General features: G+C 39.4%; 3 protein-coding genes across 7 annotated transcripts; 1 reads left to right on the top strand and 2 right to left on the bottom strand.

Annotated features, from left to right (window-relative positions):
* Nucleotides 1–1,659: 1,659 nt before the first annotated feature.
* LOC132792852 (kinesin-like protein unc-104) lies at nucleotides 1,660–14,918 on the bottom strand. Of its 5 annotated transcripts, XM_060802365.1 has the most exons (25): nucleotides 14,826–14,918; nucleotides 13,628–13,776; nucleotides 13,476–13,558; nucleotides 12,991–13,415; nucleotides 12,668–12,923; nucleotides 12,359–12,522; nucleotides 12,159–12,298; nucleotides 11,193–11,309; nucleotides 10,358–11,137; nucleotides 10,128–10,294; nucleotides 9,880–10,070; nucleotides 9,209–9,463; nucleotides 8,500–8,909; nucleotides 7,964–8,141; nucleotides 7,808–7,898; nucleotides 7,449–7,745; nucleotides 7,027–7,389; nucleotides 6,782–6,971; nucleotides 6,279–6,671; nucleotides 6,111–6,222; nucleotides 4,853–4,879; nucleotides 4,575–4,764; nucleotides 4,375–4,511; nucleotides 4,216–4,317; nucleotides 1,660–4,149 (listed from the first exon to the last, which is right to left on the bottom strand). In XM_060802365.1, the coding sequence occupies exons 2-25, from the start codon at nucleotides 13,725–13,727 to the stop codon at nucleotides 4,053–4,055; spliced, it is 5,265 nt and encodes a 1,754-aa protein (XP_060658348.1). In that variant the 5' UTR covers nucleotides 13,728–13,776; nucleotides 14,826–14,918; the 3' UTR covers nucleotides 1,660–4,052. The 5 variants fall into 5 exon arrangements, with proteins under 5 accessions (XP_060658348.1, XP_060658345.1, XP_060658344.1 ...); XM_060802362.1 differs by lacking the exons at nucleotides 12,668–12,923; nucleotides 12,991–13,415; nucleotides 13,476–13,558; nucleotides 13,628–13,776; nucleotides 14,826–14,918 and adding an exon at nucleotides 11,924–11,965 and having other exon boundaries at nucleotides 6,791–6,971; nucleotides 12,359–12,542; XM_060802361.1 differs by lacking the exons at nucleotides 12,668–12,923; nucleotides 12,991–13,415; nucleotides 13,476–13,558; nucleotides 13,628–13,776; nucleotides 14,826–14,918 and adding an exon at nucleotides 11,924–11,965 and having other exon boundaries at nucleotides 12,359–12,541.
* Nucleotides 5,060–5,626, top strand: LOC132792857 (accessory gland protein Acp62F-like). Its single transcript, XM_060802372.1, has one exon. It carries the CDS (start codon nucleotides 5,096–5,098, stop codon nucleotides 5,462–5,464), a length of 369 nt encoding a protein of 122 aa, XP_060658355.1. The 5' UTR covers nucleotides 5,060–5,095; the 3' UTR covers nucleotides 5,465–5,626.
* A 72-nt stretch (nucleotides 14,919–14,990) lies between the features above and the next one.
* Nucleotides 14,991–16,795, bottom strand: LOC132792858 (ataxin-1). Its single transcript, XM_060802373.1, has 2 exons — nucleotides 16,233–16,795; nucleotides 14,991–15,080 (listed from the first exon to the last, which is right to left on the bottom strand). Exon 1 carries the CDS (start codon nucleotides 16,591–16,593, stop codon nucleotides 16,273–16,275), a length of 321 nt encoding a protein of 106 aa, XP_060658356.1. The 5' UTR covers nucleotides 16,594–16,795; the 3' UTR covers nucleotides 14,991–15,080; nucleotides 16,233–16,272.
* Nucleotides 16,796–17,324: the final 529 nt, after the last annotated feature.

Genomic DNA, 17,324 nt, shown 5'->3' with positions numbered 1-17,324 from the left:
CCCTAATTACAACAGCACAAAACAGTTGGCGAGGTTCTGTGAGCGTTAAGTGAATTTGTCCCGCCTCTCACTAACAAAATTCCACATAATATTTGTTTGCAGCAATTGCTTCCTCCATTGCTATTGCTAAGCTGCAAGTGCCTTCGCTTCGTTTGAGAGTTGCTTCTAGTAGTTGTTTTGGCTATCTTCCGCAACCAATCGCTTGCAGTTAGCATATAACGCATACGCGGTGTATGTAGGTCACAATTTCACAGATTGGTTTGAAAGACTCAATTCGTATTCATCGCAATTGTTAAAACTATTTGCGAACATTCACATGCTTTATAATACAAATTTAAAAAAATAAAAACTGGGTTTTTTTTCTAATAATTGACATTATCTATTACTCTTCATTACGTTGGATTTTGGACAATTTTCATTTTTAAGATATATGAAAAAAAAACTTCCTAACGTACATTTTTGAGATACCTGAGACAATTCCAACCGTCTAGTTTTAGCATGCTGTGCAAAAATTTATCTTTAAGAAATTTTTTTAATGTTCCATATTTTAAATTTTTTTTCAAAAAATGTTTTTGCAAATCTGAGGCAAAAGAATATAGAAAAATATATCCCATAACAAAAAGAATATCAAAGATTCTAAATTGAGTAGTTTTAACCCAAGGCAAAAACCAATTGCAAACGAACATTTTTTGTCTTTACACCAATTTGTTCCCGAAAAAAAAACTTTTATTTTATCGTGGTAAACCATTTCATAAAGAGGAATTTACCTATTGATTTTTATATTTATTTTCGAGTTCTGACGTCAGTTAGCTATAGCTCTAATTAAAAAAAAAAAAAAACTATTAACGAAAATAAAATTCAAATAATCTAAAATCATGATAGCAATTTAAATGAACATATTATTTATATGTACTGTCATTCATCCACAAATTCAATTTTCTGTGACACATTAAATACAGTAGTTTCCGGTTATAGTGACTTTCAAGGGGCCAACGATTTTACGTCGTTATACCCGGAAGACGCACTAACCGAAAGGAGCAAAATTAAGTTTTTTTTTATGGTTGCCATGTTCGTAATAGGGTTTTAAGATAAAACAAATTAATTTTTAAACAAAACAAAAAAAATGTATAAATTTCATTTAATATCATCGTTTTTCCATAATAAATCGTTTACCTGCATGTTCATTAGCATAAGCTAAGGCGTCAGCTAAAACTAACAGAGAGTAGTGAGAATGTAAGAACCTTCCTGTCGCTCCTACGCACCCAACAAGAGTGCCAATCACTATTAAATACATACATTTCTAACAGCGTCGTTTGATGCTTAAATTTTTTGGCATTATTTCGCTGATTTTTTTTTGTTCGTCGCATATATCCGGTTAAATTCTGAAAAATTTCGTTGGTATAAGCGGTTAGTCGCTAAAAGCGGAGACGTTCTATGCGGAGGCCCTTTCATATAAGTTTGTATGGGGACCAACCAAGCCATCGAGTTTTCGTCGTAATAACCGGTCGGACACTATAAGCGGAGTCGTTATAACCGGATTCTACTGTATATTATCTATGATCGAACTTTAAATATGTGCAATATGATATCAATTGCAACTCTATGACTTGAGAAACCTGCTTACCTGCATCCCTCTCCACAAAGACCATTGAAAAACCATCAAGTTACAGTTTTTATTTAAAGCCGTTTTAATTTATAATTCTTTAATATTGATACGCTCTGGCATATATCATTTTTGTTTGGGTTATACATACAGATAGCATAGAATTCATATTGTTTGCCGCATTCATTGGGTGTACATCTCCATATTGATAAACCGAATCCATAAACGTTATTCCTTTGCTACATTACTTTGTTCCGTGTTTAATTTTCTTTGATTTTTGTTGTATTTGTTTTCCGTTTACGTACCCGAGTTAAATATATATATATATATATATATATATATATTTATTCATTTATATATATTTATATTTTATATATATATATAGTTTCATATTGAATTTCAAATATATTTTTCGAGTAAGTATTGTACTCGAATTTGCAGTATAAGTGAAGTGTCTGCTCGATTTGCTAATAAATTTAGCTTTCTTTCTGCTGCTTTTCCGCAATCGCATTTACTGGATGTGCATATCATGTAAGGTATTACATTAATCAGCGAATAGTGTGGTAAGTAAATGTATGATTATTGTAATTTCAATTCTCTAATATGTTACAATTCGAAATAATTATTAATAATAGTTTAACAAATGTTTACATTTCGCTACAAACTTAAACTTGACCCATCCAGCCCGCTTAACGTACCTTTAACTGTTTCCTTTTCAATGGAAACAAACGAAAGCGAGCTCATCCAACAATCTGGGATATCACTTATCACTGGGGACAAGTCATCCCAATGTTCTGGCCCCTCAGCAATATACATACGTATATTTTACATACTTTGCCCGCCGTCCCTCCCGGCTTAAGCTCGTGCCATGTTCGAAGCAAATGCAAATAAATGTTGTACGTTAATTTCAATTATGGATTTTGTTTTTAGTAAGTATGTTAGTAGATTTGGGATCTGATAATAGTATTGCGAATATATATTGCATTTTAAGCGCATTGCATTTTTGAAGTTTCTTAGAAATTTACAGGTGGCCTTGCATTTTCGATTACAATTATTATCAAAACTACATTTAATTATTTTTGATCGCTTTAAGCATTTTGCAGGTGGTTCTTTTGAATACGAAATATTAATCGTAATCGAGAAAAGCATAACAACAGTTAGATACATCAATAATGGAAAGGGAAGGGGTAAATTAAACTGAAAAGCTTCAAAGCAGCCAATTTTCGATTGACTTTACTACATGCATCATTTAAACGATTTTTCATAATTTTTTCTTTTTCTTTTCTTCAATTGTTTCTGCTTCATTTTTGTTTGTTGTATATATTGCAGTGCCATTTACATTGTTTATAACTCTTTTCGTGGCAATCTTGTTGTTTGCATACATATAGAGTATTAAGTATTTCTAAAGTTTTTTGTTTTCTTTATCAAATTAATCGTAATCATAATCGGTTTTTCGCAATTTTGCTGAGCTTACGCTTACTTTAAACCTCACCTTTGTCATCTCTCTTCTCACTACATCCTATATACTGAACGGTCTTCGCTAACACACATATATATTACTATATAAATAGATGTCCTTATATATGTCTGTAATTGCAATTTCATATATTTGCTTGTCTGCGTTTTGTTATTTTTCCTTTGTGTAACTAATTAAACATACATTGTAGATTGTTGAAAATTTGTGTATAAACAGCAAATATATATGTTTTATACAATATTGTTTATATATATTTATGTAAATATATATATATTTCTTTATATATAATATGAAGTATATATGTTTGCTTAAGTTGCTCCTTTAAAATTCATATATGTATGTATGTGTGTGTTTCTTTGTTGTCCTTGTCTTTTAAGTATTTATCGTGAGACTAACAGAGTAATTATGAATTTAATTGGTATTCAACATAATATCACTTGGAAAATAAATAATGTGTTGGGCAAATAATTAAGTAACTAATGATAATATTTATACAATTCGGAAACGTAAGCTATTTACAAAACATATGATCTGTCTGTAACATAAAAATGGTACTAAAACGTAGACAGTTTACATACTGCGCCTGAAAATATGCTACAAATTTTGTGGCATTGTTATTCGGTTGCCGTTTGGCGTTCTTTCCATTGCCTACTTTTCGCCTGTCTGGCAAATTGAAGACTACAAAAATAATTACAATCAAATTACAATGGTCAATAATCATGTTGTTCTACTTAATTATTACGTACGCTTTGCATTTTTTTGGATTTGTTTGTTTTGTTTTGACTGTTTGTTCTGTTTTTTTTTTTTTGTTTATGTTCATTCACTTTTCACAATACATCGTTGAACGATGGAATCCTGCTGCTACATATCATTTGTCTGCCGGCGAATCAGTCGCCTGGTCATGCCCAGTCGCTGCAGCCAGCCATAGCCTGCGTTTCAGTAAACCAAAACGGATTCCATCGTAATTGTATCTCATTTATTCGCTGCGTTTTGATTCACCACGCTGCTGGCCTGAATCTGTGAAGCTGTCTGCGAAGCCGGCTCTAAAGTGCGACGCGCCAGCCGCGATCTGTTAGAGAAAATAATTTCAATGAATTAAAAAAATATTTTAAGGGATTCACTAATTTGTGCTTACTTGATTTGCCCGGCCAACAATGGATTAATGGCATAGAGCCAGTCGTGAACCTCTTTGTCCCCGAGTGTTTGCAGCAGGTAGCCTCGATGCTTGGTAACCACACTATACAAATGCAAAGAGTTAGCCGCCAAAATTCTTAACTGTCAGTCAAGAACTCACCTGAATGTGTTGGGTATCTTAACCATTGCCGCCTGATCCTCGCTGCACTCCACATGAGCTGTGGCTAGATTTAAGACGGCCCGCTCAACGGGATCCTTTTCAGAGCGATAGATAAATACATAAGGACGACGGACAATCTATTGTGATTTAAGAAAATTAATCAAAGATGATATATCAATATAATCCACAAGTATGCTTACCACCCAGCGCTTCTTCCAGCCGGAACCCCCATGCTCCAGAACATTCAATAGACCCTTGCGTGCTACGACTGGGCTAACACGAATCTCCTCCAGTTCTGGAACGTATAAGCGCAAAGGCAGCGCCGGCTGAGTTGCCGGCGCAGGAGCTTCCCAACCATTTGGCGCATCGGCGCGATCTGGAGAGCATAATCTGTGGATTACAGTAAGATACAGTTAGAAACCGCTTTCTCTGGGTGCTGGGTAGACTTTTAGGAATAATATTAAAAAAAGAAAATTACCTGTGTCGAATTACAAATTTGTGGTTTCTAATTGTGTAAAAAAACAAAGGAAAACATAATTTTCGAAATTGTTTTTTGAGTCGCTCATTTTGAGCAGAAGTCATGATTGAGTATTAGTTTTGCGCAAATGAGTTAGCTTATGAGTTCGTGCTCTCTCCAACAACAGCAACAGCAATATCGCTTCTGTTCATCGAGCAGTCAGCTCAGAATGCGAGCTTAATTCAGTTGTAATTAGAACGCGGAATGTTTCGCTTGTTGCAACAGTTGCCGTTGTTGTTGTTGCTGTGCTGGTGGCTAAACTACAGCACATTAGCCGATGAGGTCTACGAGACTCTGCATCATTACACCAACCCAGAGCCGGACCGCAAGAACTTTATATGGAATCCATTTCCCGGCTTCTGCGGCCGCAATGCCACAGCTGTGAATTGTGGGGGAGTTTGCCCCGAAACCTGCGCTTACAAATCCCTTAAATGTTTACCTCACTGTGGTGTACCTTGCGTATGTCGTTCCGGCTATGTCTTCAGTGAGAGTCTACTAAAATGCATTCTACGTAGTGATTGCCCCACCAATGTCCAACAACAGGAGGTGCAAACACATCGTGTGTTCCAGTAAGAACACTTGGAAAAATTTCAACTATGGTACTTATATTGATGTATATGTATTCAATAGTTTGCCCAGTAACCAACTATAAACTGCAAAGAGAGCTCTGCTAGGACAGAATTTCTTACTTTGCAGTCACATTATTCGCAGAAATAAATAAATGTGTCAACGAAATTGAGACCTATGTCTTGTTTTCTCATAGTTGTTTTCATGAATTTTGCAATAAACTCTAGATTACATTCTTCATCAAATTAACAAGTGCGATGAGTATGCTTGACGGTGAAATGGCTGTTTCGGCCATCGAAGCTAAATTTAGCATTGTCTGAAGTATTATTCAAATAAGCTCTATATTAAAACAAACTAATGCCGTTTCCAAGTTTCAGATGTTAAGATAATCGGACAATTCTAAATATTTTCACTGCCTTCTTTTACATGCTAAATACATTTATTGTTAGTACTAAGGTAATATCCTTATCGCCCATATAAAGGGTTGAACAAAACTGTTGTTTGCTTCATAATAAACTCATCTAGTTTTGCCTTCACTTGTGGAAGCGTGTATCTGTCTGGGTTGTGCGCCAATTGTGTGTATTAAATAAATCAATAAAGCCAAGATGGAAATGGATAAGGCATGCGTTATATGAAAATAACAGGTACATACTCCATGGAGTTGCTAGAGATACAGCTAACGGTCATGTCAGCACAGCCCTCATCACTAGGAGAGACATCTGTCTGGGATTGTGGTTCATTCGGGTCAACCCTGTTGTAACGGCCTGTAATATAAATTTGTTAGTTAAGTGATAACTGAGGTGTGTTCGAGAGAACTTACCTTGCACCAGTTTCAAGCACTTGAGCATAAGTTCCTGCTCACGTTGATTGTACTCGCGCTCGGGCATAATGTGCTGTGGATCCTTGACGGGAGTCTGCGGCGACTGTGGTATGACCATGTGCACTGGCGAGGTAGCAGCACGTGCCGCCAGATTGCACACATCCTTTTCAGTTTTAGTGGTCGGATTGGGATTGGTGTCCATGCCCAGACGTTCGCGCAGCAACAGCAAATGACGCATACGACCCACTTCTTCCAGACGTGTCAACTTCTCCAGCTCCCACTGATGATCGAAGATCAGAGAGTCGCCTCGTGGCCGCCAGCCATGTAGATTCTCTTCACCCCGCACATATGTGGAGCTGGTGTCAAGCACACGACGCTGACGACGTTGTACACCTAGAGATGGAGTGTGGGAGATGCAACAAGAAGGCAAGCGGGATCAGTAGACGATTCAGCACTTGAATGAGTGCGAAAAGACCGAGTACAACTACAATGAGAATTGCTACCTGGACTACCTGCTTCGGATGCTCTGCGCAGCGACAACTCATAGACGCCTGACAGGCGATTGGCTTCCGGATTGCGATATTGTCCCGAAAACAGATGTTTCAATGAGCGCGGTCCAGTGCGTGCATCACGTCCATAGATAACCATGCTCAGATCCTTGGTGATGATGGCAGGTCGCGCACAGTTCTCCAGCTGTCAACAGTAAGGCAATGAATTAATGTACTTTAAGCAGTTTATCAGATTGTACCTCCAAATAGGCGCTGAGTGTAATGTAGATGGTTTCACCGCCTTGCGAGACCCGATTGAGAAGCGCTGAGTTGTGCAGACTAGAATCCCAAGCAGCCTCGAAGCGATAGAATGAGCGATCATCGCCAGGCACATCCAAGACCTCGCCGGGGAAGAGGCCTAGCGACAGCACACAAGCATCTTCGTCCTGCTCATCCGAGGACTCGGGTGTATTGCGAATACGACCAACGACCAACTCGTTAATGTCCTTCCACTTCACCTCGGGTGTGGGCTCATGCACAATTGTGATGCGAATGCGACGCTGAATGCCTTGATGCAACAGGAAGAGTCCACGACAGGGAAGATCATCGCTGTGCTCGACCACCTAGAGATTGCATTTTTAATTAAAGCTTGCAGTTTTCGCAGTAGTAAAAAAAAACTTACCGATGGCACATATTCTCCGTTTGGTGCTAGCTCACAGATCTCGAACCACACCAGCACATCATGCTTCGCCAAGACTGTCGAAGATGGCGGACAGGGCAGCGGTCCGAATTTGGGACTGCGCACTGGCTGACTTATTGGTATGCTTGGTGGCAGCATGCGTCTTGGTGGTGGACGAGAAACGAACTCCTGCTTGGCATCCTTATGCAGTGGATGAGTCTGATAATGTCCAAAGATTTTAAACATGATTGGCTGTGTCTTCAAGTACTCAATGAATGACTTTGTCACGGGCACAGTAATCTGTAAAAGGACAAGTCTATTAATAAACTTCTTTTTAAAACGGACAAATGAAATGCACATACATTCTGCACATGGTAGAAACCCAGTGGAGCTCCAGATGCCGAGTTCTTTACCGGCTCCGTCGAGAAAGCTTCCTCATGGCGATGCAAAAAGCTAAATCAAGTAACACCACTTAAATATATTGAGGAAATTTCAAACACCATATGTTGTTTACTTACTTGAACTGACAGAAAATGTCTGCATATTCCGCGCCAATGCCCGTTGCCTGCAGCACGGTAACTCGGAAAGTGAACTCCTTGCCCACCTGTAAGTGCTCACCCGGCTCTTCGGCATTTTCATGACACTCGGAGGCTGAGTTAGAATCAATACCGCGACCAGAGTCGGCATCTTCAAGTTCTGCAGAGGATAAGGGAATATTGTGAAAACAAAGTAAAAAAGAAAGCCTAGTCGTCAAAAATGTTAACATAATCGTGGATTTTTACAATTAAATTATTAGCCCTTTATAACTTACTAATAATGTTACTTCAATATATTCTATGTTTTTAACTCTTTCAAATACATTTTCCATATTTAATCAGTATTTATTGATGCGTCCCTAAAATAACGTTAATTATTCAGTTATTTTCACTATAAATTTTATAATATACTTGATCTCGCTACAAACATATGAAGTACTGACTCTGTAGTTGATGTTTTCATATTCTATAATCTCTATGGGTAACGATCATATAAAGTTAAAGCATTGAACACTTACCCTCAAGCTTGCTGTCGATTCCTCCATTGTCAATATAACGCTGCACATCATCCTTCTCATTGAGAGCACGATATTTGGGCTTGGCATCGTCCTCATTGAATACTAAACGAGCTGACTGTTTGACGCCATTGTTGAATTCAATCGATTCCTCATCCAAAACTGGTTGTACAGCAATACGAAGATATCCGCGCACATCGCCGCGTTCGTTAACAATAGCCACCTTGTGGACCAATGGAACGGGATAGAGCAAGTTGCTCAGGTAAATAAACGAACGACCGACCATGCGGAACCAGGGGAAGCGATCATAGAATGGATCGCCACCAGTTAGACTCTCCACATTGTAATCTGGTGAGGTTGGACTTAGCTCCGCTTCATTGTGATACATTTCACGCATTAGCTCTAATCGTTGTCTGCAATAATAACATGAATTGGGGTCACACAGTGCTCAAGGACACTTCAATTTAAAGCACAATTAACAGTGAGCAATAGTGCACAGAGGAGCAGAAAGCATAGTAGAGAGCTTAGAGTGAATCAACATATGATAAGTCAACTAATTAAAATTGACGTTAAGAAGCCTCAGGAGGATTAACTACTCATGGGGTAGATATAATAAAGAAAATAATTAAATAATGAAAAGCTACGCATGCATGCAAATATGACAAAAGCATCTACGAATACATACAAATGAAACCTCAAATGGAAAGCAAACCTAGAAGGTATCAGATTCGCCAATGTCAAACGCGATGGGGATGCCTGACGGTCCCTCACATTCAGCTCTGGCTGCTCCAACATCGTCTGAGATTGGGGCTGAGTCTGTGTGTACTGCATGGAAAGGGTATGTGGTGGTGGCATCTCGGTCAGAGTTAGTCCATTGCCGCTTGCCTCAATGCTGGACGTATCAAATAGCATCGATGATGGCGGGCTCTCGACATTGTACACTTGTCGCATCAACTCGAGGCGATAGCTTATGAGGATTGGGATTTATGGACAAGGGGCATTGGATTGATTTGTTATTTGGTTTTTGGGTTGTAAGAGAACCAAAGAAGTAAAAAATCAGCATCTGTTAAAGCCTAACCAGCTAGTGTGCTTTTGTATGGCAATGAGACTTAAGACGATAAGTAAATGGTGGCGGTGAATTTTGCAAGTAGCCACTAGCGTTAAATTTTCTTGGAGCGGCTCTTAAATGTCAAAATTAAGCAATTCTATAGTTTCAAGTACTAGAATTATGTATGATAACAAGAATTCAAGAATTACAACCACCATGCACGTACCAGAAACGATAAACGATAAAACAATAATACCAAAATCGAATAAACTTTAAACAAAGGTGCAGAGAATAATGAATGTGAAGAGGCTACAAAACCCAGCTTAAATTCATACCGTAGCTTCTCTAGTGACCAATAATGTGTAGCTCCATTCTTTGTGTCAGTAACCTCTACAGCGACCAGAGTCTTGGAAACTGGTGGTGCTCCATACTCGTCATCTTGCTGCAGAGGCGCCACGCTTGAGGCCAGCTCCGGGGGTAGCGGTGAGTACAGAGTGTCGGTCAAGAGGGTAAATTGGAATTGTACCTGCCAGAGGAAAAATCTGTGTCTTAGGTATACTCAACAAACAGACTCCCCTCCTACCTTCTTCTTGAGCTCCACGGAAATGGCATTTGCCTCCTTAAGGAATATGGCATTGCCCCAAAGATCGTCACGCAGTGAAGTAAACTGATGATAGCGCCACTTGCGGAAAGCCCAAGCTGCCAACCCAGCTTCTCGTGCTGTCCAGCACGACTCGTACATCGGATTAGCTATGGTAATGGATATATACTTAGCACAATGAGTGAGTGTTTTTGTGGCCAAGAGATACTCACTGTAAACGTCCTCCTCCTGATGGAAATCCTCGGGTGAGTAGCTGCTGTACATGGACATGGTCATGGATTGTTCTTCCACCTGCTTTTGTAGAGCATCAATGCGAGCCTCGTAAGACTTGCGTTGCTCCTCGAACTGCTGATCGGCTTGAAGTTTCTCTCGCTTATATTGCTCCTCAAGATTGTCGAGACGTTTCTTCATCTCAGCCTTAAGATCAATGCCCTGTTTCTCCAAGAGTTCACACTGCGCAAAGTTCCAATCCACTTGCTGTGTATCTGCCTTCTCTACCTCGTTCTCGGCCTCGTTTTCAGTAATTTTTTCGCGCAGCTCGCGAGCCTGTTCCGGATTGGTGAAGCGGAACACATGATTCTTGCCCAAAATGACACGAGAGCCAGTCTTGAGCACCTCTGGCTCGACCAACTTGCGTCCATTGATGAAAATTATGGCATCCTTGTGAGGCAACAAAGTGACGGTGCTATTTCGATTCTCAAAAGTGCAATGTTCCTTTAAGATGTGCGAACCAGACAGCTGAATGTCCTGTGGCACATTAGCCTCATGTGTGCCAAGACGCGTTAAACCATCCTTTATGTAATAGAGCAGACACTCTGACAAATTGGGATCTTCGTTGAGATTCACCAGATGCGGGGTCTTCTTGGGTGAGAAAACTCCAACTGTGATGCCATCCTCCTTAACGGCCACTCCCATTTCGGCAAAGACTGCTTCGCGCTGCAAACGTATTTCCTCTGTGCGCTTGAGTTTCTCCTCCCAGGTTTCATTAAGTTCTAAGAGGATTTTAGTTAATTAAAAAGTAAAATGATGCCGGAATTGACAGCTTACCTGCAATAAGCTTCTCGCTGGCTTGCAGCTGATCCACTGCCATCTCCGTGGTGGAACCATTACGATTGCGTCCTTTGGTGGGCGACTTTATAACCGTCGACTTGGTAATCTCGTCCTCTGTAAGAGTAGAATCTAAGTTAGCATTAGAACACTCTGAGGGACTTAGCCAAAAGCGCAGTGATAAGCGTGCTGAGATTAAGATTTTGGATATACAATATGTAAATATATTTGATTAAAGTACGAGTATGATATTTATTAATTGATTATTGAGTATGTGGAACAAAGCGTTTGCCAATTCGGTTGTTGGTGACTCTTCGAAACAGTTAAGAAAATTTCGCATTACTCTGGCGTGTCCACGTCTAGCCCTGAAGCAATGCGGACTGCAAGGAGTATGTGCCAATCTTTTGACTGGGCAACACAAAGAAAACTCATCAGTGGAGGACAATTCTCCCACCACGTGTTTAGAATAAAAACGCAACATAAATAGGACAGTGAACATTGATTATCATAAAAATATTACTATATTTTATATATATTTAATGTATGTACGATTGTTTTTGTAATCGTCCTGAAGCGAATTTATGTTTATACAAGAAGCGTTACACACAAAAATACACAGACCGTTGGTACACTATAATATAGAGTATACGAATACAAATTGCATTTGCATTGTTGCATGTTGCATGTGAAGCCTGTCGAGAGTATTTTGCCTTTTTGTTTGTTTTACTTACTATTCGCATCGCGCTTCTCACACACCACTTTGCCATCGGGTCCTAAATGGAAATAGGTTTGGGGGATTTTAACTCTATTAACTCTATTAGTTTACTAGACTACGACTAACTTATTGTTTCGTTTTGTATTTGAATGTAATTTCTGGTGTGTCAAGAGAGTTTAGGTTTAAGCTTAGTAAATGATCTGAACTTAGCAGCTACCTCTTCTAAACGCGCCAGAGGACCAACAACTCACCTTCTTGCACCTCAATGCCCTCGGCCTTGAGCAGGTCGCGAAGTTTCTGAATTTCCTCTTTGAGCTCCCGTATAAGTTTTGCATTCGCATCCTCATTGACAACAGCCTTGCAGACAATTTGCTTGGCACGATCAGCATAGCTGTAAATGGCAACAGTTATGATTGCGATATGTAAGGGATTAATTTAAAGCAATTCCTACCGTAGAGTACTGAGGGTCTCGTCGTAATTAATGTCAGCTGGCGAGATAGCAGCGATCATAGCCGTTTTGGAATTGCCACCTAGATTCTCACGAAGCAGCCAGGTCAAGGCTGAGTCACGATACGGAATGAAATCAGCTTTCTTTGAGTTCTTTTTCTTTGAAACCTAGTGGTAACAAATAATTAGCTAAATCTAAATAAAGTATATCCAGCACCAATACTTACAGACTGTCGATTTATGAAGCGATAAAGAAAAATAAATATAATTAGAATCAAATAAGAAACTGAGGACACCGATAGAGCACACTTACCACCTCCGCTAGAGCAGAAATGACTTTGCCCAATGTAGTCAGTGATTTATTGATGTTGGCGCCCTCCTTCAAGCGAGTTCCCTTAGCTCCAGTGGAATCAGCACGTTCCGAGCCGGCCAAATCCACCAGACTTATCTTGGACACCTTCTCGGTTGTCAAGTCGGTCATAGTATCGTGGCGACGTTGTGTGAAGAAGATGGTGAAAACCGCATGGGACCGCGAGCTTGTCTCGTTCATGTTGGTGGCAGCCACCGTACTGAGAATAATCGAAGGGCAGTTGAAGATAACGTGTCAGGGTTGAGGAAAGTAACAAGAGTGCTTACCGCGCCTTATTACCCTCGTCAATGAGGTCATGTATATCCTGGTAGTCGGTAACGGCCAATTTAGAAAGATCCTCCACATAGGGACCCAAGAGAGGATGTTCCCGCACCCGTAAGTTACCCTTGTTCTTGGGATTTAATAGATCTCTGACGCGCTCACAATAGATTTCCATATAAGAGACCTCTACCGAGTATTTGAGCTCATCGGTTTCGGTATCTTGAATGCGACCAAACAAATCCTTGCAAATCATGGGTATAATGCCCTCCTGCTGCTCCTCCTGTCTGCCCATCATGGTGTAGGACTTGCCAGCACCAGTCTGGCCATAGGCAAAAATGCACACATTGTAGCCATCGAAGGAGTGCTGTAACATCTCCTCGCCAATGTCCTTGTAGACCATGGATTGTGTGGAAAAATCGAGATCACGTGGCTGTGGAAAAACAGAAATGCTATTATGTGCTATTCAAAGCAGAACTGTTTAATGACATACATCGTGTGACCAGTAGGAGTAATCAAAATTGAATCGCTTTACCGACTCACTTGTGTTGGGCGGCACCTTAGGATTAGTAATCGCTGCAAGCAGAGAGACAGAAAGAGAGGGCTTAAAATGTACTCCAAATGAGAACGTTCTCGTTTTCTTACCCGTGGTGGCGCCACTCATCTCGATGATGCATTTCGACTCCCGTGCGATCTCCCGCGAGTTGAACGGGCGCACACGCACCGCTACCTTAACCGACGACATCTTGGCCCCGGCTCAGATGGCTGCTTGGCTTGCCTTAGGTTGTGGTTAACTGGAGTGGACGAAATAACAGTAAACAAATACAATGCATTTGCTGTAACGATATGCGAGACATTTGGTCCATAAATATTCTGCAGCCAGAGCTGCAGCGACTCCTCTGGTCTTTTATAATTGGCCCATCACACTCGTGTGCATTTGCTGGGGTGAGTGTGGTTCTGTATGAACTGTGTGACTCATGCAAATCGCCAAGGGGTTTGAATCAAATTTATGCGATTGCTGCGAGAGAGGTTACAACTGGCAAATGGAGTTGCATGGCTAAAAGCAAATCGTTATCCCCATCCAGTTTTTTCAAGTAATTACAAGGCATTTATAAAATCGTTTTTATTGATCTATAAAACGTTTTAAGTAATTTGGTTGCCAAGAAGAAAAAATAACATATCTCTCTTAATGACTAACGAAATTCATGTAACTTATATTTGCTTCTATATATAACAGGCAACTAAGTATATAAATCCTCGTCTCGAATGTGTAAGGAAATTACATTTAATAATACAGTATAAGTTCGCAAAATAGTGGAAGTAACATAATATAAAAAATCTTCTTTTACCTCTGTTCACCATTAGATTTAACCACAATTTTTAATAATAAATTAATAATGCATTTACTTGTCTCAATCAAATTTTTTTCTACATTAGTTAAAAACAATTTTATAGCTTTAAATTGTTAAAGAATCAAATGACTTCACTTAAAGAGTATTTCATACTGTGGTATGAATATTTTCTAGGAAACGTAACTTTATGTAAATAGTTTTGTATAACCTGCTACCCTGCTGACTTACAGTTTATGCTAGGGAGGCATATACCACTCACACAACCTAACAGACACACACACACATAGACACACACGAGCACATACTAGAAAAAATTCCACAATCCACACTTCCAATAAAAGCGCAGCCAAGTGTCAGGCACTCGAATGAGTCATCATCAAATACAAGGCGAAAGAATGGGACAAAAAAGTTTGATTCCCCCCACACCCAATTGACACATAAGAAAATAAAATTGCAATGCGATAATATAACAATAAATTTTTGATTTTTACCTTTTGTTTGTGAACCAATCAAATGCTGGCTTATAACTTGAAGTTCAGTTAAGAAAGCTCCTTCGATTGAGTCATATTTTCACTAAATTAAATTTTAATTTTTCACTTTCTACTGGTTGACAAACGAAATTATGTATTTTCACAATTTTAGGAATTTATTTATATTTTTTTTTGCCAGCATATTCAATTTTTAAAGCCGCACACAGTTTTTTTGACGTCCAAACGGAAATTCTTTCACTCGCGCACAGTGAAGTCCTAAAATATTGTGACGTAGGATAAGGGAAAAATTTAAACACTTCCAATGAGTTAGCCTAGAAGCACAATTAAGGTCTTTTGCGCAACTGTGAGAAAACTGCACACTCTCTCTTACTTTTGCAGAGAATTGACTCTCTCAATGCCTCGAGACACTTGTTCTCTCTTTGCCACTCTCTGTTTACCTGGCGAAAAATACTTTGTTTATATTTTTGCTAAGGCTGTAACAGCAGAATGCAACAGCCTGCGTAAAGTCTGGGCAAAAGTCTACAAAAACATTGCGCACTCGCAATCAAGGGTTGGGGCAAAGAGAGACAGAGAGAGAGGACAAGGAGTGAGCAAGACCATAATAATTTTCATTTTTAATGTTATTATGTTTATTGACGCGAACTGAGTGTGCTTTAAATAATAAAAATTAATGTAATATAATGCAAAAAATAAATGATATAGAACTAAGACTTTTTCACGGGAGCACAATAAAAATACTAAACTCTATACTGAATTTGTTTGTAATACTAAATAAAATCCCTTTTTAAAACTCAGGTTTGCAGCTAAAAATCCTGAATTTGTATACATGAAGAAGCCCTATAGCAACTTGACCACACATCCCCATCAATTAAGTCACCTCATGGTAAGCTCTTGAACTTTTGCCAGTCCTGACTCGTCTGTTACCCTCTTGGTCCTTCAGACACGTGGAACAAAAAAGAATAATCCTTCACATTTCACTTCTTTATTGCCGTGCGTCATGTTGTGGCTCTTTTATGGTTTCGAGCACTTCAAGCCCCACGACCATTAAGTTCCAAGTCCATGCCACAAAACACACACACTGCGGCAAGCATGCAACCATACTTGAGCATATCCTTCGGTTGGGTCGTCTTGACCTTTATTAATAAATTTCCATGTTGCCTTCGCCATGGACATGAAAGTCTACACCTTATAAAACTCTACACAAGCTGCCAGGCACATTATTTTCGAGGCTACTGTAAAAATACTTGTACATAGAGAATAATAAATAAGTAGACGAAAAACTTATATAAAATGAAATGAAAAAGAGCATGAAAATGGGAATTGTTGGCAGTTGAATTTTGAAATGCCTCGTTAACGAATGGATGAAATTTTGCAAAATATTTTTGGAGATATTTTTGAAGCATTTACCAATTGATGGGCGGGTCAAACACAATAAAACATCAAGAACTCAAAATAATTTTGGCTTATATAGATGCTGTGGCTGTTGTTGTTGGAGTTGTTCTTGTTGTTGTTGCTGATGCTGTAGAAATTCGTCGTGTTGTTGCTGCTGCAGCTGCTGCACATTCTGAGTGTAATTGAAAACTAGTATTAGACTATCCATCATGGATCTCTTCGAGGAGGTCGCAAGTATTATCGAAAGCACCAAAATTGTTGTCAGCAATAAAGCGAAAAACAATAAATAACCAAAAGCGCACATTCGCGTTTTATATTCAAAAACTTTTGGTAGCAGCTTTAAATAGTCAATAGATATATGTACATATATATGCATATATACTATGTCGAGATGTATGTATAACGTTTTCTTATGTATAACAGCGAAAATTTTCACAAAACGTAAAACTTTCTGATTTCCTTTGAACAGACTCTGTCTGCTGTTGTGTTATATTATTTCAAGCATTTCAAATTGAATTTCATAGCATTTTGTATTAGTTGAGGTTGAGTTTTACACAATTTTCTTGCCACGGACAACCTTTTGGTATATTCTGCACAAAATCGATGGCCAATCGAGGCTCGGGCCAAGACAGAACGCGCGCGTTTCGGAACAAAAATCAACTGCACCCGTTGGGGCTAGACGACGCAGTGAGCTCGAACTGCCGAGCTACCGACCTAACAAAATCCAACCGCAGGAGTTACGAGCAGCCCTCAAAGTGGAACGCATGCGCCGCAACTTCGTGTGTGTGTGTGTGTGTCGAGGGATTTTTTAGGGGTATGGATTGGGAATGCTGCTTTTTTGGGGGAGGTGGGTTTGAATACCGTATTGGCACGACAGCAATGCTAAAAATTTCATATATATGTAGGTACGTAGTTGAGCCAGCGCAATAATAACAAAACGCAATGCCTGTCACAAGCTGAGCATAATGAAATTCATTATGCTGTCAGCCTACCAGACGGCACGCTTATTGCGCCCGCCACTGTTCAAGTCCCCCACCATACAGTGGCAGTAAATAGTATATGGACTGTATTTCTTATTACGGTACCGGTTTCACAGTCCGATGACGT

The sequence above is a fragment of the Drosophila nasuta genome, chromosome 3 (assembly GCF_023558535.2).
Source record: "Drosophila nasuta strain 15112-1781.00 chromosome 3, ASM2355853v1, whole genome shotgun sequence".
NCBI classification, from domain to species: Eukaryota; Metazoa; Arthropoda; class Insecta; order Diptera; family Drosophilidae; genus Drosophila; species Drosophila nasuta.
The sequence above is the reverse complement of the archived record's forward strand: the minus strand, read 5'-3'. Positions and strand labels throughout refer to the sequence as shown.

What these genes read in the sequence shown, in the direction of transcription:
- LOC132792857 (XM_060802372.1), top strand. Translation starts at nt 5,096, where the DNA reads ATGTTTCGCTTGTTGCAACAGTTGCCGTTGTTGTTGTTGCTGTGCTGG.
- LOC132792852 (XM_060802365.1), bottom strand. Translation starts at nt 13,727, where the DNA reads ATGTCGTCGGTTAAGGTAGCGGTGCGTGTGCGCCCGTTCAACTCGCGG. An exon ending in ATCCGAAGCAGGTAGTCCAG is followed by an intron (nt 6,672 to 6,781) that starts GTAGCAATTCTC and finishes CTCCATCTCTAG; the next exon opens with GTGTACAACGTCGTCAGCGT. An exon ending in GCTGGAAGAAGCGCTGGGTG is followed by an intron (nt 4,512 to 4,574) that starts GTAAGCATACTT and finishes AAATCACAATAG; the next exon opens with ATTGTCCGTCGTCCTTATGT.
- LOC132792858 (XM_060802373.1), bottom strand. Translation starts at nt 16,593, where the DNA reads ATGCATATATATGTACATATATCTATTGACTATTTAAAGCTGCTACCA.